General features: G+C 36.3%; 1 protein-coding gene across 1 annotated transcript; it reads left to right on the forward strand.

The window, feature by feature from the left end:
- Positions 1 to 1,394: 1,394 nt before the first annotated feature.
- Positions 1,395 to 26,724, forward strand: csf1rb (colony stimulating factor 1 receptor, b). Its single transcript, XM_030154238.1, has 22 exons — positions 1,395 to 1,501; positions 9,294 to 9,560; positions 10,334 to 10,630; positions 13,106 to 13,242; positions 13,323 to 13,482; positions 14,498 to 14,801; positions 14,919 to 15,034; positions 15,179 to 15,287; positions 15,405 to 15,631; positions 16,141 to 16,253; positions 17,548 to 17,674; positions 17,955 to 18,059; positions 18,218 to 18,328; positions 19,507 to 19,666; positions 20,021 to 20,094; positions 20,173 to 20,261; positions 20,509 to 20,631; positions 20,758 to 20,869; positions 21,276 to 21,375; positions 22,586 to 22,712; positions 23,261 to 23,363; positions 23,456 to 26,724. The coding sequence occupies exons 1-22, from the start codon at positions 1,444 to 1,446 to the stop codon at positions 23,515 to 23,517; spliced, it is 3,081 nt and encodes a 1,026-aa protein (XP_030010098.1). The 5' UTR covers positions 1,395 to 1,443; the 3' UTR covers positions 23,518 to 26,724.
- Positions 26,725 to 27,248: the final 524 nt, after the last annotated feature.

The following is a 27,248-nucleotide window of genomic DNA, read 5'->3' on the forward strand; positions in this document are numbered from 1 at the left end:
GCACTGTTTCCCCTTTATGTCTTATGACATTGGTACTGATATCATAGGCTGTTGATCCAGTTGCTGTCATTTCACTGTTAGAAATGTGTTATTTTGTCAACCAGGTCAGCTTAATTAAAACAGAGGAATAGCCAGCATATTGTCCATATTGTCGGTATTTTGATGTAATTTGTTGTAATTCAGTTATTTAAGCAGCAGAACTGCTATTGTGAAAGAGCTGAGAAAATGTTGGTGCAAGACCTTTTCTGTTTTACGTGAAATATGTTCTCAGGAGCCAGTGATTTGAGAGAAAGGGTGGAAACATCTGGTTTTATAGCCAAGACATTATGTTCCATGACTTTCATGTTTTAGTTTGAAGTTCAAACTTCTACAGCAAAATAAAAAAAGAAAAAGAATGTCATTTTGTTAGTTGGTTTTCTTTTTGTTTATTGAAATTAATACTGCTTGTGATTTTGAATTAAATGAACTTGGAATTAAGTGTCATAAACTCAATATATTAAGCTGAATAATTATACAAAGCAATTTATATTGTGAAAGATTTTAATTTAAATCAACTTGGAATTGAATACAATGAATTGATTATATTAAGTTAATGATTATACAAAGCAATTGACATTGCAACAAATTTTAAGTTAAATTAACTTGGCATTTAGTGTGTTGTGCTTAAAATAGCAGTTTCATTCAAATCAAGTATTTAAGTTAAATACATTCAAGTTTTCATTACACATTACTTAAATTTTTTAAGGCAAATGGTTTCCTCAAATTTTTAAGGTAAACTCAACTTACCCAGTCTTACAGTGTTCATTTTGTTATATTTGCCATGTTCCACATTTACTGAGGTATTCATTGGTGATTATCTCATATGATTATCTTATGTGTGCTATTGTTTCTTCCATTTAGAGTTGAAATCAATCTTGTTGTTGTGTGCAATAATGCAAAAACATAAATCATGGATAATTTACCTCAAATGTATTAAAACTAATTAAACAGCCTATTTTTGAAGGTTAAGAAGTAGCACATACAGATATTTGTGTTGAATTGTAGGTAGTAAAAGAAAAACGTTCCAAAAAACAAAATTCTAAATTCTAGCAAATTTCAGTAATGAGTGTCACATGTCTGCAAGTACGTAAATGTACATCAAGAGGGTTTATTTCGACATACTGAGCAGATTGTTGTACATTATCTTCTACATCACGTGATAAATCTGAAAAAGCTGAATTCAGACCAGTGATGTTTTTTTAATAGACAGCGTCAAATTTGATGCTTTGATTATTTTCTGTGATTTTAACATTCTGACTGAGAATTGTCTCGGGTATTTCTTTTTTCATGGGGTGGGTTTTTTGGGTGGTGTCTGGTTTTTTGATGCTGTGGTTTTTACAGAGGAAGTTCCGCTCCTTCAGTCAGTTTAGAATCCAACAGTCTGATCAACAACAACAGAAGGAAATGTGGGTCCATTTTCTGCTGCTGTCGATCGTCTTCAGCGGCTGCCGCTCATCTGACGGTAAGACAACAACAATACTGTTTGTTAAATGTTTATTCATAAGTAATAACTATCTGATGTTGTATTAAATACCTTCATTAATGAGTAGAAAATACCTCATTGTACAAACATGGAAAATAAACAGATGTGTGGAGGAGTCAAACCATTTAATATATGTTTAATAAGTGTTGATAATGTGTTATTAAAGGTTTAATATCTGTTCATAAATAGTTAATTAACACATGTCTTTGGATGTGTGATGGAGAAGTGATCAATCACACCAGCATGAAAAATCAACTGATTCATGGAGATTAAACATTTACTACAGCACTGACAGTTTTCATTAATGTGTTATTAATATTTAATTAATGAGTATGCTATTACTCAGTAGGTATGTCAAGCAAAATAAATCAACAATTTAAGATGGAAACAGATTCATGGGGGAATTACCTCTTCAATTACAGCTCATATAAATACTTAAATTGTGCTTTTAAACATTTAATGTCAATTGATTATTATTTGTTAGTATTTATTTGCAAAAAGTAAAAGGGACTCATGAAAGACCAAGTAAAATAGAATGGTTTGTGAAGGTTTTGACTGCTTTTGTAAGTAACTAAGAAATTATTATAACATGTTATTAAAGAAATAATGTTTTACTGACACTTGATAATATTGTTGTGTGTGGAGGAAAAAAAACAACAGAGGAAGATGGAAAATGAATGCATTTATGGAGGTTTTAAATGTATGAAGATATGTTATTATGGTTTAATGTGAAACAAATGTAAATCAATGGATAAAATCGAGAATAAAGATGAAAAGGATTTGATGAGAATATAAATATAAGCTTTTGATTTATAGCTATAACTGTAAATCTCAAAGATGTAAATGCAGATGAAAAGAGTTTTTATATTTAAACAATGTGGTTTTTCATTATTCAATTCAAAACCGGAAGAAGTACATTCATTTACTGTTTCTTAACAAATGTCCATGGCACTACTAAGATAGTTAACTGATAACGAATATTCGTTTTTATTCATTAATATTTGGTGTCAATTCAGTATTTTCAGTATGGGTAAGTACTAATGATGATCAACTATAAATAATGTGTTAATTTAACAGTTAAAACAGTAAAATTACTCTATTGCGAAACAGGATGTTATGAGTCACAGAAGGAAATCCTGCCTGACGCCAAAGTAAAGTACAAGACATACCAAAATAATAGCATGAAAACTGTCTGAAGGCCAGATGATGATTTCTGAAATAAGTCTAAAACTAGGAAATGCATTTCCTCTAAGACTGTGATTGCAGGTAGCTGAAAGTTGAACACTGTCTGAAATATGTTGTTGAAGTGAAACAATGAAGCTAAATCAGAAACTGAAAACAATTCAGAAAAATGTAATAATAAATAAATAAGGATAAAAAGTTACACTGCTTAAGGAGGTATGACTTAAAAAGCACAGATTTATCTACATTCTTCACGTCAGCACTGTGTAAGGAAATGTAATTTGTAAAAGTTATATTATATGGGCTTATGTGTGAAATTTGTCTGAAGAAAAGGTTAAACTATATGGAAGTGAAGCTTAAATTGGAATAGATTTGACACAGTTTCCCATCCTTTTAAACTTGAAAACAATTAGAAAAAAGGAGATAACAAACAAAAAAGAAAAAAAAAAGAGATGAACATCATGATATTGGAATGTTTTTTAAAGAACACACTATTTCACATAAACTCTACTAATATTATAAATATTATAATGGAGACTTTTCAGTGCCAGAAACAATTGGGGAAAGAGAATTCCCAGAACAGGATTGGGAGTTACATATACACACACCATAAACACCAAAAATATGTATTAAACAGAACCTATAGAAACAAAATATAAACAAGAAAGATGTGTAAATAACATAAACAGCAGCTAGAGTTTCTGGATGTAAACATGTGGTCGTGGTAACCAGTTCCTCACCACTCCCACAGAAAAAACTGAAGGAGAAGTAAGACGAGGAAGTGGGACAGAAAGAGACCCCCTCCCAACTCTGTATGTTAGTGTGTGTGGTCTCTGGTGTAAAATGTGTTTCCTGACTCCATGAAAGTTTCATCACACTGACCCCAAAACCTCCAAAGTGCAGGAGCCAGATCTGAAACTACAAACGCACTGAGAAATGCACGAACATTTCCAGTTTGTTCCTCAAATCTGCTGCGTCCTTTATGTTGTTTTCATCTTGTTTGATCTAATGTCATGTTCTCTTAGCTTGTTCTATTTTACTTAAAGTGTACCTGTACTGGTCATGCTTATGACATTCATCGTGCTTTGTTTATTACTTATAAGCAGGAGATTAGCAAACTCAGTAAAAACAAATCGCCCTAAATGCAACACACTGGACCTTTTTATTACGTGAATTATGTGGCAGAACCTACCAGGAGAAGCCATTGCCGGCTCGGAAGTGATGTACCTGCATTGTTTCCGGGTAATGGAGTGCAAGTACACAAGCAGCAGTCAGTGAGTGAGATTGAGTGGAAAGCAAGAAGCAAACTATGGCAAGCGATTTTGAAGAAATGGGTGTAAATCAGTGTTTTTCAACCTTGGGGTCTGGACCCCACGTGGGGTCACCTGGAATTCAAATGGGGTCGCTTGAAATTTCTAGTAATTGATGAAACTAAAAACTTACTAAAAAAAATATATGGTGAGTTGAGAGAAACAATCACAATCCATAAAAGACATGACAAACTGTGAAGCTGAAACTGAAGCACTGTGGTACTGTTTATCTTTCAAATGTTCATTCTGGTCAGTTTCAGATGCTGCAGCTCTTTCATAATTCATAGTTTCAGTTATTGTTTGTTCAGTATTAATTGTCAGCCTTGTAAATCCAAGCTGGACTGACTGTACATATCCTGACCAAGGAAAATCAAATTCTCACTTTGTACAGTAATCTACACCTGGCTTTTCTGCCTCCGTCCATAATAACGCACATTATATAGACTAAATGTCGTCTAAAATAACCTTTATTTGTAGTAGTAGAGTATAGCAAACTATTACATGATCAAAAACAAATTAATTTTAGCAAAAACAATTGTCTCCGTTTTGAATGTCTGGAGTCACCAAAAATTTGTGATGTTAAAATGGGGTCACGAGGCAAAAAAGGTTGGGAACCACTGGTGTAAATGGTCACCAATTAGATCTGATAATGCGTCATCTTAGACTGGTGTCTGCTGCGCGAGGTCAGTGACCAGTCCACTGTGGCCCAGCCAATCAGGCAAACCAACGTTACTGCATCACTACCAGCGCTGGAACAGCCTGTGAAAAAGGAAACATGTCGCTGACCGTGTCTGACTGACGGAGCAGTGACTTAGAACTCACACATTCTTAACAACGGGCTGTAATGTAAGTTACCTGAAGGAACCGCTAGTTTTATACGTGATCTTTTGAAATAGCAAGCAATGAAAATTCACAACAGGAACCCTTTAATTTTCATCTTGCTCTGTCCTCTTCAGCTTTTATGTCATGTTTTCGGTAATAACAGTGATACTAGTTGTTGACTTTTGAAGGGAATAGGATCGTTCTTTTAGTACCAGAGAAAAAATATGATATCAATTATCTGACAGGTGCCTCCTTCCAACATGGTAATGGTCTACATCTCCAAAGTGAACCTAGTGTAATACCACTAATGGCCACTGGACACTGCTCCAAAATGCCCTGGCTCCCATAAGCCCCTTTTCCACCAGATTCCCAGGAACTTTTTTTAAGAAGAATTCAATCCCCTTTTCCAACGCAGGAACTTTTCCAGGAACTTCCACTTTATCAATAATCAAACCACAAATGAAATGAGGCTTGTAGAAACTAAATAAATATGTTTTCATACTTTAACCCATAAAGACCCATACAGCCATGACGACCATAAGCATCTACTGATATAAAATTTAAATGAGTTCTGATCCACTAATCCTATCAATTCATACAAATACTTGGTGTAAAATGCAGTTATTAATCTTTTCATGGTCATCAGATATGACCCATTTAGATGTTCAGAGGCTCCACAGTGAATGTGGAAACACTGTCACCTCCTACAACATTGATTCACCAGTAAAACCCATGGAGTCGGATCAATTGAAATGCTGGTTTTATGTTCAGTTAATGATATATTTTGCTGAAAATGTTATTTTTTCTTCAGTTTTCTTTGTTTCTGATAATACCCTTCAACTTCAATCTGAACTTATATGAACATCTACATGATCTGTAAATTAAATATAGGAAAATACCTGATTTTCACTGAAAAAATACAAAATACAGGATTATGTCATAATAAATTGTAATAAATCACTTAAGAAATGTTAAATATAGAGAAAAAATATTTTCAAACAGCCACTAAAGTAACACTGGGTCTTTATGGGTTAATATCTGTCTGAGTTAATATTTATTGTAGTTTTAATTAATAGGTTGCATTAACAAAACTATAAAATGACTTGAATGAAATTTACTATTTTCTGAGTCAATAAATTATTGTTTAGCAGTGGGTCACCCATGACCTGTTGTATGGTCACTTCCAGCTCTGAAAGCCACCGTTTCATGATTAAAAATGCAAACTTCTGGCTTCAAATTGACAGTTCAAAACCCAGTTTCTATTATATGTAAGTTATTGTTATTGTCTTAGTTGTTATAAACTCCCTTTCTTTGTTGTTGGCATGATTTATTAATTGGTTACTGAGAAAAAAGTGTAGGTTTATCTTAAATATATATTATAGAAATTTCGTTGTTATCAAATTGGCCAAGTGTGTTTTAGTTTTGGTTTAAAAACACAATTATTTTGTCTCATAACACAATGTCCTTTGTAACAGTAAAAAACAGTCGTGAATTCATGGAGTTGTGATTCAATCTGTGATCAGGAGGATTCTGCTGTTTCCTGAACACACATAGTTTCACTTCTGCTTTTTTTTAAACAGATGTTCTGATTGTGAAATGCAGTGACGTGAATCAAACTGTCATATGAACCTTTACAACAAATCACTTCATCTGAGTTCATTTATCGATCACTTATTGATCAGCTGTGTTTTCTGATCCGCCCCTTTCACCAGTTACAAACACTGTCATGTTTCTGTGATTTTGCTACTTCTGCTTTTTCTACAGTGAAATAAAAATAACAAAATGAAAAGAGTTTTGTACTATATCAAAACTATATTAAACAAGCCAACCTGAATTAAATCAAATACAATCTCAGGTAAAATCAAGTTGGTTTTTGATTGAATGTTCATGGTTGATGATGAGCAAGACTAAAACCTTTTTGCACAATATGGAACCTTAAACAAATAATGGCTTTGGGTATTAAATCTGATGTCTTAAATTCTTTCAGCCATACTTTTTCAGTTTCTCTAAATCAAGGCTTTCCTGTTAATATCTGAAAAACTAAATTAATCAAAATCAAAATAAAACTACTAAACTACTAAACTACAAACTTAAACTGAAAAAAAAAAAAAAACTGAACTGAAAAAGCTTCTAAAAATAGAAACTAATCATAAACTATGGAAACCAAGAGCCTTATATTTCAGTTCTAGTTTAGAGTGACTCCTCGTCCCTATACATGATCCCGTCCATTTCACTGGAGGCTCTTCCCTTCAGGTGGTCACCATGACAACAGTCCTTCTGCCATGATGATGGGTGCCACCCAGTCGACCGTCGTAGGTCCAAACCCTGAACCGGCCCGGGATCAGAATCAGGATCAAGATAAGGACAAAGAAGAGCTATGGAAGCAGCAGCTCCTGGATCTGCTGAGTCAGCTGGTCCAGGCTCAGAGGCAGGTTGCCGAAGGTCAGGCTGAAGTCATCAAACTGCTTGGCACACTGGGAAGTCAGGTAGGTTGTGTTTGACCAACCAGTACAAAATAATTTAAATAATCTTAACCCATTCTGCATAAGTGCCTAGTGATTCTGTCTCACTGATGTCCCTGAACTACTCTTGTCTCACATCCACATCTGGATATTTCTGATCTAGTAGCAATTTTCAGAATCATGTAGTGGGTTGAGACTCAAAACAAAGATGAAGTTACACTCTAAGCTCTGTTGATGTGTCCTGTGTCATCACGCTGAGATAATGCTGTCATCATTATGTTTATTTATCATTAGTATTGTGGTTCAGTGGAGTGGATTTGTGTGAATTTGTTTACTCCAAACCGGCTCTTTCAATAGCCACATCCCATCCTGTCGGTGCCATGGACACCATCATGTGTCTTCATGTGTCAGATCAACCATACAGAATTCCAAAAAACTTTTGTCAGGCCTAGTTGTACGATATTTTATTTTTCACTATATGCTCTTTTTTAATGAGTTTTGACAGGTTACAACTTATTTAGTTTACATTTAAAATAATATATTTAGCACTTTCAGGTAATTTACATTAAAAAGATTGTTCTCTGCAGAATGTTGCTGTCAATCATTCTAGCCATTGTCTTGTCCCTAGATAGCTGGCAGTGCAATGGGAATAGTTAAACCTGCTGAACTTTGACCTATATGTCCCCAGGGCTTGGAGCAGATCCAGAATCTGCAGAATCTGGCACGTCACCAAAGTCTGCTGGTGGAAAACCACCAGGCTTTGCTGCTGCAGACATCTCGCATCGCCACACAGCTTCAGGACATCATCAAGAAACCCAGTAGTCCCAGCAAATGAGAAATATTCCAAACCAGCCAATGAGATCATCTGATTTACTAACTTTTAAATAAGATGCTAACACACCTGCTGTCAGACAATCAATCAGAACGATTTCCTCTGCTATGTTTATAATTTCTATAGTTTGTCCCTTTTACTTACTCTTTTATTTTTTCATTTTGTATCTTTTACAGTGTTTCCATTAAAATATACAACAGACTCAATTTAATATAAGAGATAATCAAACCTACTGAAGCAGATTCAATGCAGCTTTTGCCAATGATTCGTGATTTTACAGACTTTTGTTTCAGCTGTTACTTCGATGATTTTAAATAAAGTAATGTTTCTGAATCAGTCCTGTTCTCATGTTTCTCTTTATATATTTAATCCTGCAATGGTGTCTGGTGCCAACAAACCCAGACACATCTGGTTAATCTGTATTTGACTTAGAAAACACTTCTCACATCCAATACAAACACTGACAACATCATCTGTATTTATGTGTGGAGTTCCTCAGGGTTCTGTTCTTTGTCCTTTACAACTTCAATACAAACACTCATATAGAACACACAGCTCTTTCCTGATGGAATGTAATACATGAGAAAAGTAAAGGTAATGTTAAAATCTACATTTCAGAGTTCTGATAGTGTACTGATATTGAAATGTTCATGAGTTTTATTGAGTTGTTTTTAGCTTACTTGGGTTTTTTGTTTTGTTTTGTTTTTTTAGTTATTCGGGTATTAAGAAAGACTTGTTTCGTTGAAGCTAAAAATGGAATACATGACAGCACATATGATTTACAAATACATTATTTTTTAAGTCTTACATTATACACAATTATTTTTAATGGACAAAAAACAACCACAAAATTTACCATCTTAGTTGACATTCTTGTTCAGCTTTGTTCTTATTGATCTGCTCCTTATGCTGACCTGTTCTTTGAGTTTTTATTTAGTTTCATTAATTTTGTTTATTAAAATGTAAGTGTTAAAATATTTAAGTAAAATATAAGTTTATTATTAGTTTGTGGATTTCATCCCTGGTTAGGCTAATTAATTGATAAAAACTAGGGAACAAAAAATAATTTTTGAGTGAAATACTGAAAACAATGGCTTTCCTGCAATTACAAAACAAACTCAAATATTAAATACTTCATGTCTTAACATGGATTCGTTTTTCAGATCCTCCCCCTCCATTGATTCATCTGAACTCTGACCTCCAGCCCAACCAGTCTGAGGTGGTTTTAACCTCTGGGACCTCCTTCATACTCCGTTGCCATGGTAATGGAACTGTACAGTGGTCGAAGTTCAGTTTGGCTAATGCATCTGGACTCCCTGACCCCCTGGTGGTCGAGAATGCGGATCCCAAAACCACTGGTACATATCTCTGTGGATACACTGACCAGAACCTGAGACACCTGGACACTTGGATCCACCTTTATGTGAAATGTATGTATATTTACACACAACCTTGTAAAAGTAAATTAAACATTATTTAAAACTAGTCAGTTCATCTACATAAAGCTAACATTAAAACTCCAACCCCAAATCAGACATAGCTGGAATAGTATGGAAAATGAAAATTAAAAAAGAACGCAGTTGTCATTGTAGACACTAGGAAAACAACTCAACAATAAAAATAAATAAGCTGTACATTCCAAAATCATAGAAAGCAGATATTTTAAATTTTACATCATTGTGTGATATTAACACAACAAACTCTAGAAGTGAAACTCTTCGATTGCCATCTCTGTTGTTTGTGATTCTGTGACATCACATGGAGTCTGCCCAGTACTCCACTGCTGTCAGAAACCATGGTGTTTCTTTTGGAGAATTCATTTAAGAAACCTGTTTCACAAAGTGGGATATGACATAATGTCCAAATACAAGGACATGATACTTCAAGATCCCAACAATGACCAGGATCCCTGGTCATTGCAAAACCTACATAGAACTGTTTACTCTGCTAAAAATTGTAAAGATGAATCACAGATAATGGATAAATGTGCAGATCAGAGATTTTTATTGAGTTTGTCTGTTCATTTTCGATTCTAGTTTAGTTTTTATCACTCAAACCCTTGTAGTGAGACTTGAGGATGGTTTAGATTGAACCTGTACTGTTGTTCTGCAAAGGTTAAACTTCACGTCTGGATAAACTTTAGATAAATCATCCGATATCACCTGTTGATGTGACTCTAATTTCCCATAATGCTCCTCTTCAGACCCAACTGACTCCACCAATGTGTTTATCACACCGCGCAAAAGCTTGCAGACTGTCAAGGAGGGTGAGGACTTCCGGTTCAAATGTCTGCTGACCGACCCATCCGTCAAAAATGTCACCCTCCGATCATTAAACAGGGGGCAGGGCCTTCCCCATGGCATGAACGTGACCTTTGACCCAAAGAGGGGAGCCCTGATTCGAGATGTGCAGATGTCATACAAAGGTTTCTACATGTGTTCAGGAAAAAGAGATGGAAAAGAGGTCAATTCGGCTCCGCTGGAACTCCAAGTGAACCACAGTAAGACTGTTTCCACATCTGTACTTCAGCATCTGTTGGTTATGTTTTAAAATGGATGAATTACATTAGAGAGATTAAATGGATGCAAAATATGTTATTGTTTCATCCATTCGCAGTTAGCTGAAAGCAGTCTTGATGTTGTGGAGATACCAGAGATGTGGATTCAAGTCACATGACTTGGACTCAAGTCAGACTCGAGTCGATAACTTGATGACTTTAGACTCGACTTGACAAAATGTAAAAAGATTCGTGCCTCAACTTGGACTTGAACACCAATGACCTGTGACTTCACTCAGACGTCAGCATTACGTCTTGGAAAGACTTGATACACAACCCAAAACTTTAAGATTACAAAACGTCTCATTGTAACAGTGTACTAATCAAGTCATTTCATATCTCTCTCACTGAGTGAGGCAGTCTACCTCTCTCTCTCTCGCTGCCTCGGTGTGCTTGTGTGACCTGTCAGCAGTAGGGGTGGGAATCGAAAACTGGTTACGACTTTGAACCGGTTCCAACTGATCAATTCCATCAGAATTGTACACCTTCTTAACGATTCTCTCATTTCCCAGCACAACGTTGTCTGGTTTTCCCTATGTTGCGGTAAGCACAGACCGGGTCCAAGCACGACGCTTCGTAGGGAAAACCAGAAAATGGGACCTCCAGAGTAAGTGGACCAAATGCCACTGTTGTGGTTTGTCTGTCACTCACCAGGAGTGCCACCACAAACCAGTCTGGATCAGATCACCCTAACATGTTTTAAAATCATCATTATTTCAGGATATTTACATTTGTTCATTAACAGTTCAGGAAAATATGATTTTATTTCACTTTCTGCTTGTGTGTGTATTATGGTGTGTGTGTGTGTGTGTGTGTGTGTGACATTGTGAATGGTTTGATATGGAAAATGGTCAAACAAACTCCACTATGACCTTCCAACTACCTTTTTTCCTACTCAAAAAAACAATCTGAAATCGATAGGAGAATTGATAAGGAGTTTGACTGGTAAGCAGAATCGACAATGGCATTGATATCGATAAAATCCTTTCAATTCCCCACCCCTAATTAGCACTTTGTTTTTGTGCATTTTGTACATGTTGTCAGTTCACTTATTGCAGGGGTCTCAAACTCAGATCCTCGAGGGCCGGTATCCTGCATGTTTTAGTTGTTTCCCTCTTCCAGCACACCTGACGGTCGTTATCAGGCTTCTGCAGAGCTTGATGGTAGGCTTATCATTTGAATCAGGTGTGTTGGAAGAGGGATACATCTAAAACATGCAGGATAGTGGCCCTCGAGGACCGGAGTTGGAGACCCCTGACTTACTGTATCAAACATGTTTTGATAAATAAATGCCAATTTAAAAAGTGTATATGATCTATCGTCTAAATGTAATTTGTTATTACTGTTAAAAAGACTCAAAGGACTTGAAATTCGAAGTTTAGGACTTGGGACTCGACTTGGGACTTGACAGTCTTGACTTGGGACTTGACTTGAAAGTTATCAGCCTTGACAAAGACTTGAGACTTACTTGTGACTTGCAAAACACTGAGTTGGTCCCACCTCTGGGAGATACAAAATGATGCAAAATAAAATAACAGATAATTCACCTCTCTGGCTTCCTCAAGCACCCTAATAGGTTAACTGGTCAATCTAAATCGCCCATAGGTGTGAGTATTAGAGTGAATGTTTGTCAGTAGATGTCAGCTGTGTGAACTGATGACACACCAGGCTGTGACTTCACCTTTACCTGTTGATAGCTTGAATAGTCTCCAGCACCCCCAGGAACCTCCAGAGGATTTCAAGGTTTGGAAAATGAAATGAATGAATGATTATTTGCTTTAAGTTAGTCAGTTGTGTATCAGCTGAAGCTGAATAAATACTGTACACCGCATAGAAGAAACACAAGTAAGGTGGTTTTAGACACATTTGTCCTTGTCCACTGGCAACTGTGTGCTAAGTTAGCTAATGTCAGCTAGACATTAGCATAGAGCAGTGTTTTTTTTTTTTTTATCAGGCGTCCCCACAGCCCCAACAAAATTGTAACGCTGGATTGAAGTATAGCTTTAACCGAAAGAAGCATTAATATTATAACCAGTCTTTTGGCTTTTCTTTGAATAATTTGATGTGCAAATTAAAAAACTTACAATAACAATAAACATTTTTTTAGAGCAACAAGGACATTTTTCCTAACAAAGATGAATATTTTAACAGTATCAGTGGTTGTAATGAGCCCATTTTAGATTGCACATATTCAAGTGCAAAGAGTAAACTGTGTGAAAACATAAAAGTTTTTCTTTTCTCCTCAGTAAAATATGTTACCATTCTCCAAACCTACACCCTTTGTCTATTGTCAAGTGATTTGTTTGTTGTAGGTCACTAAGATAAGTTTGGGGTGCTCCAACAAAAAAATACAAAACAAAAACGTGAGAATGATCTTCAGCCACCCTCTGCATTGATTGATTGATTGTTTGTCTACAGGGCTGCGTTCTCTTCCATTACTCAATGTCAGTCAGGATAAAGTTATCCTTCTGGTCGGTGAGAAGTTTGAGGTCACATGTTCAGTCAGCAACCCCTCTAACTTCTACACCCTCACCTGGACACACCCACACAGACAGGTAAGAGGTCACCTGTGAAGGTCAGTACACCTGTAAGACTTGTCTGTTAAAGTGTTTATTGATCATTTGATTCATTTCAGGTGTTGGACATCCTCCGCTTCGACAGCTACGATGGACTGTACAGACAGACTCAAACGTTGACGGTGTCTGAGGTCAATCTGACGGACAGTGGGATGTACACCTGTACTGCCGTCAATGAAGCTGGAGTCGCCACGGCAACCACACACCTCACAGTAATTGGTAAATTGGATTGAAACGTCTTTCGTCAAATAATTATGGACTTAATTTCCTGCCAAAATATAAGAAACAAAGTACACATGCTTTTCATCTTGTAATATCTTTTGTTTTATTTTTATCTTGCGGTGTCTATTTTACAATTTTTTTCATATTCTGCATAATGTTCATTTTGTTACAGTTTATATCATTCTCGTATTGTTGCCTTTAAGATCATTTTAGTCTTGTCATATCTTTTATGTAGTTTACTTTTGTGTCTTTATAATGTCATAATGTTTTCATATCTTTAATATCTTTTTGTCAATCAAGAAAAAACAAAGCAAAAAAACAACAACTCAAAGGACAGAGGATTTTCTATGAAAACACTAAAATATCAAATGTAATGCAAATGAACACCGGCACACAACAGTCGGAGCTTTGAATGAGACATTTCTAAGTATTGGTATTTTGCCAAAGTTATTTTAGCTCACTCACCACTCATTATCCTATTTATATCTGCTGAGATCAATGTTTCATGAATGACAATCGCATTCTTACCCTAAAACATTAGTTTGCATCACCTCTGATGTTCTGTTAAGTATTTCCAAATCACAATGTGTGAATGGTAGGACATTCATATGACATATTTTGTTATCATTTGGCAGGAAACTGGCTCCATAAACATGTTTGTCTGATGAGCAGTATTGATTCTTGACTTTGTTGGTGTTGCATGTTATTATTTCAAATGGTCACATGAACAGAATGTTGTAATTATGAAGAGCATTTATAACCAGAGCTGATATACTGTACACTAGACCTTACATAACTAGACAGCACACTGCTGTGGTTGTGAAGTTTGTGGGCCCTTAGGGACTCCAAGCAGCTCAGAGCCCCGAACTACTGCATGCCAATGTTTTAAACTGCACAAGTGAGTTGGCATGAGAATTGTCAGTGTCTGACTCTGTCTTTTTCAGCATAGCCTCAGTTTCTATAGGTTTCTAGTCAGCAGATAAAGGTGAAACTGTGGCATCTTCTTCTGCAGATCGTCCCTACTTGAAGATCTACCTCCATGTGCCACAACATGCTAATGCTAGCAGCAGTGTGGTGGAAGCGAACGGACACCTGGTGTCTAATGTTAGCACCAATAAAACAGTGGATGGCACTGTTAACCGTGTTCACATTAATGGCAGCAGTAGGCTGGAGGTGTCTGATGGCAGAGACGTGATGCTGAGCTTTCTACTGGAGGCATATCCACCAATCACAGAGCACCACTGGATGACCCCAAAACATGTCACCAGTGACAATGACACTGTGTATGAAGAGAGCTACATATCTGATGGCTACAGGTCAGTGTTACTATCTTATGTACTTATAGTTTGGTAATGTAGAACTGAGGTTTTTCACTTTATTAAGGTGGTATTCATGATGTTACTATCTGTTAAAACGGTGCTGTTACACTGCAGGTTGGAGGCCAGGCTGCTGCTGAGGCGCGTTCGTCAGGAGGACAGAGGGCAATATTCCTTTCACTTCTCTAACTCATTCTTCAGCGGCTCCCAAACAGTTAACCTCAAAATACACTGTAAGACACTCCATCTCTTGTTTTCTGTTTTGTTGTCTTCTCACCACAATAAAATGCTGTTACAACATTTTATTTTCAAATGTGTTGATGGTTTGAAATGTTTATATTTCAAAATTTAATAAAAAAATTAATATTTTTGTTCAGATCGTCCAAGTGCTAAGATCACTTTGGAGAACAACACACTGACCTGCCAAAGCTTTGGATATCCATTACCCACAATCCAATGGTTCACCTGCCCCGGACAACAGGACAGGTATGTACATACATCATTTTAAAGCCATAGAGGTTTTACAACCAAAATCTGATAAAAGATAGGTTTTGTGTCTGATTCCTCTAATATTATTATCTCTCCACACCTTTACCTGTTCAGATGTGGGACTGACTCGACCAATCAGCTGTCTGTGACTGATGAGGCTGATGAAGATGAGGAGGAGCTGGAGGAAGAGTCAGAGGAGTTCATGCAGGAGGAGGAGGAGGATGAGGAAGAGAATGTGGAATACCTGCGTCTGCCACTGTCAGATGATGATGATGTGACTGTGACTGTGACGTGCGTCGCCGCCAATCACATGGGAGAGTCATTTCACGTCGCTCATATTCGTGAGTCAGAAAGTGCAAATATGAAATATATTATCCATATTTGTGGAAAAGTTGGGAAATTTTCTAAAAGGTAATAAAAATATTGAACCTTTTTAAATGTTCGAAAGTGTAAAGCAAAGTTTTTCATCCGATTTTTTTTTTCACTGAAAGAAAAAAAAGTATTTACATTCAGAATCATGAAAATTTGATTCCTGAACCACAGAGTTATGTTTAGCCCAGCGCTACATCAGCTTTCTTTTGTATTCTAGTTGATCTGAGGATACTACTTTTTGCTCGTTTGCAACTGTAGTTCTTGTCTATTATAACTGTTTAAAGGACCTCAGGTGCTTAATAGTCCCTGGTAGCATTATCTGATTCTCCTTTTCATGATGTCCAAAACTTTCAGTAAGAGAAAGAGCCAGGACAGTCCAACATACTTTGTCCTGCTGAAATACCATAATTACTTAAATTTCATTTTTCTTTTCTTTTTTCTTTTCTTTTCTTTTGTTGTTTGTTTATTCTTTCTACAGAACAGCCTCTTTCAGCCACCTCAACCCTCTTTACACCTCTTCTGATTGGAGCTCTGAGTTCTGCTGCGGTCCTCCTCCTGCTCTTATCGGTGGCTCTGTACAAGTGGAAACAGGTGATGAGTAGTGTTTACATTAGAGTTTCTGCAATAATATTCCAGAAGTTCAGCTGTATAAAGTACCGCCTGGACAGTTGTTGTCGATAATAATATGACGAGCTGAGCAGATTTAAGGGTTGGTGGATAGGCATTTACAGCCCTTTTACACAGACACGGGGTGTAAAGTGTCTTAGGCTATACATTTTATACATATACATTTTACATTTTATATATTTAAGTAAAGTGTCACGATATTAGATGGGCTTTTAACCTTAAAGACTGTATCAGCCAATGCAAATGCTGGTGTTAAGGCCAACATCTTATGTGTTCCATCTGTGCATATGTAAGCATTGCTTTAGAAGGTTTTTGGAAACAGCAAAATAATAATAATAATAAAAAAACAAAACAAAACAAAAAAAAACCTCAATTGCTTTCTGCTCGTTTGAGGTGGCATTTGCTTCATTTTAGTTAATGGCAAACAGACTCACCTCTTCAGATTAAATTCTAACATAGTGAACATTAAAGTCCCATGACCAACAAAATGCTCTCCATCTCCTTTTATTTATTACTGCCAAGTAAACATAGGCCATAGCACCTCCTGACCACACTAGTACAGTGGTTCTCAACAGAGGGACCATGGCCCACTAGGCTTGAGATGTCTGTAAATGTTTCTAAGAAAAATAAGACAAAATAACGAGAGACACAACTATCTAACTAAACAAATACTTAAATAGTAGTACTTCCTTTGTATAAAATACAACCCATCCGCCTAACCCAGTAATAACAAGTAAATAAATTGATCAAAATGCAGCGCTGGGCAGTAGCATAGCTATACACACCACTGAGGTTCTCGTCATCCGGACCTTGCTATTTTTTTCCAATGTGTATATAAATAAAATAATGAACAGCTTAAAATTACTTAACTCTGGAGTCTGGTGCAGAAAAGACACCAAAATCACACCCATTTCCCTGCGGTGCTCATATGTGTGTGGGTGTCTACATTAATGTTGCTACATCACAATGCTGCTCTGTCATAACACATGTTAAGGACAATGTTTTATTCAAGTCTCTCACCAGCTGTGTCATGTTAGCCTACACTGTTGTTGAAGTGCATTTTGAAGCACTTAAATAAATGTTAACTTAAAAGAATGAACTTTTGGCATCACTGTAGCTGAGAGTTACTGCACTAGTTCATTCACTACAAATCAGTGTGTTGAAACCTACTGTTATTGCATCTTCAAATTGGGAATAGACTTAATGTGTTAATCTCATGTAATGAAGAATGATGTTAAAATGATGTTTGTCCTTTCAGAAACCCAAATATGAGATTCGCTGGAAGATCATTGAAAGCACAGATGGAAACCACTACACCTTTGTTGATCCAACTCAGCTGCCGTACAACCAGAAGTGGGAGTTTCCCAGAGACAAACTTCGTCTTGGTGAGAAACCATCTCCAACAGCCTAACCCCAGTCTGTGCCTCTGGGCCAATCACTGAAGTGTTTACAACTGAAGGAAGAAGGGATGAAAGGCACTCCTGTCTGTGAGAGTATCGATGACAAAACAACCAAAAAATACAGTATAGAAACATACAGCAACATTTAAATATAGACATGGTGCATAACAAAGCTAAAAATTGTCAATAGTAAGAAACATTGTTTAAAAAGTGTAGATTTTAGTTGGTTTTCTGCGACTGTTGTTTTTGATGTCTTGTCTGTCAGGTGCTGTTTTGGGTTCGGGGGCGTTTGGGAAGGTTGTTGAGGCAACAGCATACGGTCTGGGAACCGACAACAACGTGACTCGAGTCGCTGTCAAGATGTTAAAACGTCAGTTCAGTCACCAAAAAAGTTACCATCATCACCATCATCATCATCCTCACCTTCATCTCTGACACCATGACCTCTTGACAGTTCTGCTTTCTCACTTGCTGTTTTGTGTGTTTGTTTTTCTTGTTTTTTTGTGTTTGTTTGTTTTGTTTTTTTAGCAAGTGCTCACTCGGAGGAACGTGAGGCTCTCATGTCGGAGCTTAAGATTCTCAGCCATCTTGGTTACCATGACAACATCGTGAATCTGCTGGGTGCATGCACTCGAGGAGGTGACGTCAGTTACATGATTAATGATACACATTAAAGTTTGTGGCTTTACTTGATCTGGACCCTGTTTCACAGAGCAGATTTAACGAACTTTGACATGTTACATGTGTTTTGGTTTTACAACAGCTGTTCACAGTTTGTTCAATTCTGAATTCAGTGTCTAATGAATGAAAAAGACATCATGAATGGACCAAAGAGACAGTGATGCACAATGGTTACAGGTTGTCAAAAAGCAGCGTTGACTTAATTCCATGGAAGTAAAAAAAAAAAAAAAAAAAAAAAAAAAAAATACACAAAATCTTTAACTGAACTTACTTTATGAAACCACAGACCCCAAGTTTCACTCGTTTCAGCATTAAATAAAGCTCAGAATTTACAGCTTTTATGCTTTGTGGAACAGGGCCCTATTATTATTCTATATATGTGAAAATACTAGTTCCAGTCATCAGTATTTGTAAATGAAATGTGTTGTAGATTTAATGAAATTATTTGGCTTTGCTAATGATAAAATAGACTATCCACATTATTTATTATCAAGTAATTATACTTTTTTTTCCTGTTGTACAGTGTCTTGTATATGGTGCTAATGAAACACAAAATTAGCTACATTTTCATTAATAATTACAAAAACTGAGGATCCACACCAATGTTTGTCAAACCCACAAGGTTTTTAAAACGACTTTAACTTTATGACAGACAGGAAAAAACTCCAAGGCACTCTCTTTAAGCATTAAAGGGCCTTTATTCTCACAGCATTTTAATGCTTAAAGTTAGTGCCATGGAGTTTTCTTCCTGTTTGTCATCTACTTTATGAATCACTTTTTCCAAAGAGCACCTCGAACAAACTCTTTTGTGGGTCCTAGAAGCATTCCTTCCCATGATTTTTTTTAACTTTTTGAACTTTAACTTTAGTTCAAATTAGCTGCTGTTAGTTTAAATAAAACTATGTACATTGATAAAATAATTTATTGTACATTTCATAATGGCTAAAACCAAAGTTAACATTTATATTCACTGTCTTTAACTCTCAGAAACTGCTGTAAATGCCATATAGATACATGTGACAGGAGGTAGTATTTTCACTCACATAGAACAAATCAGGTTCTTGGTATAGAATGGATATACAGTGTCCCAAGTCTGACCTGACCTCTGACCTCAGGATGTAACCTGTGACCTGTAGGGCCCATGTTGATGATCACGGAGTACTGTTGCCATGGCGATCTGCTCAACTTTTTGCGATCTGAAGCTCATGATTTCGTGGCATCGATTCTGAATGTGGGCGAAGTAACAGAGGAGGTTTTCTACAAGAACATGACAAGTCTGAATGCACGACTCCGGAGGTCTGAAACACCAATAATAAACATAAACATAAACAAAAACTGGAAGGTTTCATGTGTGATATTTAGTGAAATCTAGAGGTGAAGTGGCAGGTTTCTCTCCTGAGCAATTGTAGAAACCAAGGGATCTGCTCCCATCTGTAGATATAAGGGAATGAAAACTCAACAATTCTAATTTTCAAGTGACTGTACAACAAAGATGACATAATATGAATATGATATTCCATTTCATCCTAAATATCACACAGTGGACTTTCACATTGAAAAACTGTTTTAAACTTATGCATCAACATACATTTTTCAAATTCTAAACTGTTAATAGTTGTAGTTTAACGTACCTGGATGTGTGTGTTCCAGTGACAGTGGGATCTCGTGTAGTTCAGACTATCAGGAGATGCAACCGGTTCTGAGTCCAGGGCAAACACAGTCAGGTAACAGCCTGAACGCACACCTGTACACATATGTATATACCTGAACTCATAACTGATCATCATGTCTGTGTTTCTCAGGTGTTCTGACACACAGTCTGTCAGTTGAAGATCTCATGAGGTTTTCTTATCAGGTGGCTCAGGGTCTGGATTTCCTGTCCACCAGGAATGTAAGAGGAAAACACATACATATATATGACATAAAAACCAATGAATGTAATGAAATGACTGAACTGGTCCAGTCTAGTCTAATAATGCTGACTGCTCATTTTACTCATAGTGAATGGATGACATAATCAGCCCCTCAAACTCAACCCACTACATTACTGTTCGTTACCCTCTGTCCCTATACTGTTCATTAAATAGTCAAACTGATCCGAGATCATTCTCATTGTCTCTTTATGTGTTTGATTTCAGTGTATCCACAGAGATGTAGCAGCAAGGAATGTCCTGCTGACCGACCGTCGCATTGCAAAGATCTGTGACTTTGGTTTGGCCAGAGACATTCGCAATGACGACAGCTACATTGTCCAAGGAAATGTAAGTGTTTGTCTGTTACACATAAACAACTACTGAAGACCATATCATCCTATGTTCTATTGGGAAGTCTTCCTGTGTGTTTTGTTATGAAACAGCACCATATCTTTTGTATTTTTTTGGGAACAGGCCCGTCTTCCTGTTAAATGGATGGCTCCTGAGAGTATTTTTGAGTGTGTCTACACTGTCCAGAGTGACGTCTGGTCTTATGGGGTCCTGCTCTGGGAGATCTTCTCTCTCGGTAACCATGGCAATGCCTCTTATTACCTGAGCAAATTACGTTGCAGCTCTTCGGTTCATTACTTTTCTTATTGATCATAAGGAGTGGAATATATGGACTATTTACATGTATTTTTAATACATTAATTGCATCCAGAGACAGTAATTATGAGTCTGAAGCTTTGATTCAAAGATATTCCTTGCATACTCAGTTACCTTTATACAGAGATTATTTTCTTTTGTTCAGACAAAGTAGTGGTAGAGTGATGTTCTCATACCCATGCTTCGGCTGTTGACAGCTGAAACATGGGTATGAGAACATCACTCTACTACTTTGTCTGAACAAAAGAAAATAACCCCTGTATCATTAAGATAAGACGACAAAATGAAAATTCTTGAACTGTAACCTTTATCACTTACTTCTCCAGGTAAAAGTCCATATCCAAACATTGCTGTGGATACCAACTTCTACAAGATGATTAAAGACGGCCGCCACATGGATCAACCTGACTTCGCTCCAGCAGAGATGTGAGCAAACACACAAATGTGTTTAATATTGTCAGTGTTAAACTTTATTGACATTAAAAAGCTCCATTTTATAATTCTACTTCAAAATCTATCCAAAAATGACCAATTATCAATACATAATTCTTAAGTCATGCCTAAGACACCATTATAGTGGGTTGTAGAAGTATGCACTGATGATGAGTTCATTCACACTGACAGTACAGGGATTATTTGATCAGTAGGGTCAATAATGACCAACCCTGCTGTTCTCCAAGGATGTTGGAAAGTCGGAATGTGACAAGTTGATGAGAGAATTGATGAGACACAAGTTCAAAAGTCAAAGAAAGTGAAAAAAGGAAAAGCACCGTTGTACACTGTGGTTCTTATTGATGTCCCTGACTGAGATGGTCGAAGGTTGGACATAGGAACTTCTTCTAACATCCATTCCAATCTGGAGCTGTTTCACCAGACTTGTGGTTACATGTCTTTGACAATTGGGGGATGAGTTGGATGAGATGGTGAGTTTCGATTCTGTACAGACTCAGTGCTTCCAAATGTGCAGTGGGAATGGGCTGGGAGTGGGATCTTTAATTCCCTCTTCTGGCAGAACTTCGACTGAGACACTGAGGGACACTGAGTCCAAATGGATCAGATTTAGCACCTCTGTTGCCAAAGTGGCAGAATGAATTGTGCCCATAAAGTTGTTTGGTACTGGTAATGGTGGCCATTGCCAGACCTGGTTCTGAACACCAGTGATAAAGTGAGTCATATTGAGTTTGGCTGAATGTGGTGACTCCAGAGACAGTTTACAGGGACTGGAAGGCCAAGCAGTCTGTGGCTTTGGCAGTGGTGATCTATCATTCCACCTGTGTTACTGCATTCACCCATGGTTACAGACCATACGTGGGAACCAAAACAATAAAATCCTGGATACAAATGGTGGAAATAAGTTTCTTCCACAGATGTCTGGGCTGTTGTTTCATTTCCAACTAGAAGGGTAGAACCAGAACATGATGGAAGGGAGAGTGGGTCTGGACTTATCTATTTAGGCTGCTGAACCCAAGATCTGGACCTTTAATGGCAGATGACAGAGGAGTGGATGGAACTTTACCTTAGTCTCTAACTTTATTTATTTTATCTTTAGTTTTTTATCTAAGTTCATTTGTTAATTTGTTAACATCTGTGCTCTTTTCTCAGTTATCATGTAAACAAACTGTTCTTTTGTTGTCAGGTATAAACTTATGACTCTCTGCTGGAATCTGGAGGCCACACAAAGACCCACCTTCAAAACAATTGGGCAGCTCATCAGGAGGCTCGTCCCATCCATCAGTGACAAGACGCCACATCGCAAAGATCAGGTGAGGATTTGTCAAACCCCTGGCTCTCTGATGCTTATTTATTCTTCTATTTTGGTTTTAATTATTCTTCTGTACAGCACTTTGGTCCACTGCAGTTGTTTTAAAGTGCTTTACAAATAAAGTTGGATTGGATTGGATTGGATTGATGCTCCCTGTTTGGAATGTTAACAGCTTCATACGATGACACCTTTGAGGTTTAAGTGACTCCAGTAACTCCTTTGTCTATTGTTCTTGATTTGATTAGAAGTTGGTTTAAATAGTCTCTACATGATATTAACACATTGTATGGTTTACTTTCATACAAATGTTGTTCAGAGGTCTACTTTTGTACTTTACACTTTTATTACTTACTTTTGGACTGCAATAAGGAAGTTGAATCAGTCACTTCTACATGTACTTCCGTCTAGTTTTACAGAAAAGTATGTTCTATTACTGGAAGAAAATATATCCGGAATTGTACTGCCTCTGTTGATTATTTGGTTGTTATAGTTGGTGAATGTGTCTTTAAACTACGGTGATTCCCTGAACATTGCTTTCTACTTTTTAAGTCAATGTACAGAAACATCAATGAGTGTCATGAAGAAGAAGAGGACGAGGAGATGAGAGGGGGAGATAAACTAAAACGAGAAGATGAGGAACATGGCCAACGAGGTTCTGTTCATACCTGTATGAGATCAGCTGTTGCAAAGAGACTGTTTAATTGTATAAACCAGCCCTAACGCTGCCTCTTTTTGTCTTCTCAGACCACCGTCCTGATGCAGAAGAGATGGAGCCAATGATCCATAACATCTACCAGTTGTCTTGAGTTCATGTTGACATGATTGAACCAACATTCAGACTAAACTGGAACCCATGAATATTTAATTTTTCAGGCCTGATGAAAGATGGCCGGGTTGATCCTAGAGCTTTGACAATGTTAGTTGTCACTATCCTCACCATGTGTCCAATCTGTATCAAAAACCTGATTTGTTCTACAAATGTCAAAATACTACTTCCTGTCACCCATATTTCTGATGTAATGTATGGTAAATGTTATTACATTCATGTTATCTTTAGTTTTACTACCAAAGAAATAGACATTCACGTTATTTCTTATTAAATAACTACATGTCTTTCTTTGGTAGATCTTTGGTAGCTCTACTAAATGATGCAAATTCCAAAAAATGCCAGCTACATTTTTGATATTCAGTTAATAAACTGAATCTCTACACATGAATATTTTCTTAAATGCAAGAAATCATTTAGATTTTTAAGACAATGTACTTCCTTTGTTATGTTCAAAAATGCATTATATGCATCTATATTTGAGAGTTATGACTGTAACTGAAAAATTTATATATACTATATATTTTCCTTTCTACATACCACCATGTAGTGTGTAGCTTAAACTGTAAAGTAGGCGGGCATTAATAAGGTTGGCTTCTGCCTGAGCCTTTTTCAGTCAAATTGCATTATTTGTCTCTTCTGTTGTTTTGAAATGCATATATGACTGGAACTAAACTAAACTAAACAATGCTTTTTGGTAAAATATCCCCTCAGCATGACTGAACTGGCAAACTGCTGCTAGCATGCTAATGTTAGCTTTTGTCAGCTCTTCTGCTAATGTTACACATAATGTTGGCTTGAATGTTTTAAAAACCTTTTAAGACTTAATTCTATAAAAGTAAACCCAACATAACATTTACACCAAATTTATTTACATCCCATAATTAACCATAAATTATTTATACCTGTGACAGAATGTAGGCCTAATATTTTCATGCAGGTGTAGAGCAGATGGAGTTTATGGTACAGATTTGGCACCAATATTGGTCAATGCAACTGAATTTGGTTTCCTTTTGGGTGTGGTAAACAACTGGTTTTGTTTGCAACCACTATTTCTTCTACTCTGTTTATTATAGGTGTCTGTAATCAGTGTTGGGGAAGTTACTTTTAAAAAGTAACTTTTGCTCATTACTTCTATATAAAGTAATCCATTACTTTTCTTAGTTTCCCTCGATGGAAACTAACTTTTTACGTTAGTTTTACGTTACTTTCATGTTGCTGGACTTTAGGCAGAACCACATATCTGTCCCTAAATGTGTAGGGCTGCATAAAGTTCTACTATGGAGGTCATAACAGGTATTTCTTTTGTGCTCTTTATTATAAAAAAATGCCAAAACACAGCACTAGACTACTATAGGTTCCAACACCACCACTAAGCCCTATCAAACAATATGAAATAACATAGCCTTGATATATCTAATGGGCATATAGGTGAACACAAAATACGTAAGAGCGTGTCCAACTCTTGTTTAGTTACCTGGTGAAACGAAGTGAAATGAGAGCTTGTGACTATTGTGCAGGCACAGCTGTTTCACTACTGGATGTGTACACAGAAATGAATGCCTTTGCACATGCCCGACAGTTTGGTGCAGGCGCATAAATCTTAGGGGGTAAAAAAATATGAGGGTAAAAATTGTATATGACACTTGTCAAATCTGTCCCTCAGAAAAATAGCCTTGTGTGGAATTGAAAAAGTAACTATGTTTTGTAGTAACGCGTTATACTACTTTTTACTTGAAAAAGTACTTACGTTACTGTAACACATTACTTTGTAACTTGTTACACACAACACTGTCTGTAATGTAGCTTATAGTGCCACCTTCTGACCACACTACACACACTACTTTAATCATTCCCAACCAGCTGATGGAAACATTTTTACCACTTTTTTTTTTTTTTTAAGATATTTCAAGCATTTTCTTCCAGTTTGTTTGACATTTTAGGGTAAATGCATCCAGTGTCATTAACTAATGAAATGAATGTTTTTTTTATTGTAAAATAAGGTCTAAATGTCTTCCTTTTCTGCTGTTTTACAGTTTTGCATCTTGAGAACCTATGGTACACAAAAAATGTAAAGGATTTTGCATAAATTTCTGATGAAAAGACATTGTTAAAATGATCTGATCCACTCATCTTCGGAGCCAAGTTCCTCCATCATGCTTTATCATAGGAATATCATTATGACAGCACCTATAAAGTGAAATATAATTTGTAGGTGAAAATATCACATCAAACCAGTTCTAGCAATGATGTTGTTAAATGGATGAACTGAACATTGAGTCTCATCTGTAGCTTCTGTGTCTTATACAGTGTCTTCTGTTCTCATATGTGTAGGTGCTCCAGATGTTGTTCTCTCCTTTATTATGTTTTTCAGTTTTATGCAAAACAGTATGGCTAAAAAACAACAAATCCATCATTCCACTCAAATGATAGAGGATGTTGTTATTTGCTCTAAGAAAAAAATGGGAAAAACTGACTTTGTTCTGGACACATAAAATGGTGTATCTGTGCATTGTAATATTTGTGTTCAGTATAAAAGTACTAATGACAAATGAGTAAAAAAAAAAAAAGATGTGCAGATTAATCAAAAATAATGATACTTGAGTAGGGTCGGACAGTTAAATATTAAAAACATTTGTTTTACATCTGCTGTTATCTGGAGACCGTTTACAACCAATACACCACAAATGAATAAAGTGATGGGAATCACCATAGCAACCATATATGCCAAAGACAATACTGTCTGCTGTTAAACCTGTCTTTTAAGCTGTAATAATTGTCAGATATTTTGTTTCATTCATGAGGTGCTATGGTATAGAAATGAATGTACACATTTACTGTTTTTGCTGTGATTTGTCTCGTTAACATGTACATCCTGTATACACTGAGATATTCTGATTTATAAAAGTATTTGTGTTCTACTTTCATCTCACCTACAGATCTGCATCACTGATAAAAGTACATGGTATGGTTGTATTCTGAAGTCTTATCATATTATAAAACATGCCACTTCAATCTGTTTCCTTCTACTAGGAATCATCTACATGACCTGATTCTACCAGCGCCGATCTCATTATATCAATTTAGACACATCTGAGTGGTACTAGTACTGATGATGAGTGAGAGTACATGATTTCTTAAATATTTTAACAATTTTGTTAATTTTTTTTTATATTAATTGCACTGATTCAACTTTTTTTTTTTTAATATTATAAAATAACATTTTATTTTTCATACTAAAAATGTTTGCTACTGAACTTTGCTAAAAATGTTCCAGATTGATGGTGGTACCACTCTTTATATTTACTTTACTTTTTAAATCATTTTTAAGAGATTTAGACCAAAGATGATTAATTTAACCTTGTATTACTGTAACCTTGAATAAAACAAACAGAAATAAAACAAATGTAGCTGAAGTTTACAGCCTTTTTTGTTAAAGATGAACTGCATTTAAACCTTCTGTGATCTCAGCCAGTTCACTAAAATAATACTAACTAAATGTTTTACATGTTCATTTAATTGTATTTAAATCTTTTACTGTCATGTTCTGTTATTGTATATTCATTGTGTAAATGCAATAAAATCAGAGCACTAACAGACTGTATGCGGTCAGATTTACATGTGAATGGGTGTGAATGTGTTATCCAACAGTTTTACAGCAGTCGGACTTTAATCTATGATAAACAGGAACCTGTAGGGAGAGGCAAACAT

This window comes from Sphaeramia orbicularis, chromosome 14 (genome assembly GCF_902148855.1).
Source record: "Sphaeramia orbicularis chromosome 14, fSphaOr1.1, whole genome shotgun sequence".
NCBI lineage: Eukaryota > Metazoa > Chordata > Actinopteri > Kurtiformes > Apogonidae > Sphaeramia > Sphaeramia orbicularis.

Coding starts and splice junctions, on each gene's coding strand:
- csf1rb (XM_030154238.1), top strand. CDS start 1,444: ATGTGGGTCCATTTTCTGCTGCTGTCGATCGTCTTCAGCGGCTGCCGC. Junction 13,483..14,497: donor CACACACCTCACAGTAATTG/GTAAATTGGATT, acceptor CTTCTTCTGCAG/ATCGTCCCTACTTGAAGATC. Junction 14,802..14,918: donor TACATATCTGATGGCTACAG/GTCAGTGTTACT, acceptor GTTACACTGCAG/GTTGGAGGCCAGGCTGCTGC.